This window comes from Myotis davidii, unplaced genomic scaffold (assembly GCF_000327345.1).
Source record: "Myotis davidii unplaced genomic scaffold, ASM32734v1 scaffold327, whole genome shotgun sequence".
In the NCBI taxonomy this organism is placed as follows: domain Eukaryota; kingdom Metazoa; phylum Chordata; class Mammalia; order Chiroptera; family Vespertilionidae; genus Myotis; species Myotis davidii.
The window spans coordinates 3,631,844-3,632,198 of NW_006298628.1; the positions used below are offsets into that span (position 1 = coordinate 3,631,844).

General features: G+C 62.0%; 1 protein-coding gene across 1 annotated transcript in view; it reads right to left on the reverse strand.

Moving 5' to 3' along the window:
* The window catches only part of NPEPPS (aminopeptidase puromycin sensitive), an 84,672-nt gene extending 84,427 nt beyond the window's left edge, over positions 1-245 (reverse strand). The window contains exon 1 of the mRNA XM_015570786.1: positions 105-245. Coding sequence (XP_015426272.1) covers positions 105-245 — 141 coding nt within the window. The remainder of the gene's footprint in view (positions 1-104) is intronic.
* Positions 246-355: the final 110 nt, after the last annotated feature.

Here is a 355-nt window from a genome sequence, read left to right on the forward strand (position 1 = left end):
CTGCAACCAAGTAATGGAATATTTTCCCCAGGGCAAGGCTAAACCGATAGCTTCTTTCAGGGGACGGGGCTGCTGCACAGCCATCGCTGTAGCCATAAATGCACCTGCTTGGAGGGTTGCACAGCCAGCAAGACGGGAGGACCACCGGAAACGGGGTCCTCCTGCCGCTTCTCTAGGGGTTCGGGGAGAACCGGCGCCGCTGCACTGTCACTTGAGGCGAAGGGGAGGGGGGAGGGGCGGACCATCTCGGAAACCCAGCCCCTGGGCCGGAGCAGGCGGGGAGAACTCAGCCCGGCTGCCCGGGATTAACATTCTCCTTCTCGCCCTCTCCCCGCTTCTAGAATCTCCCCTTCTC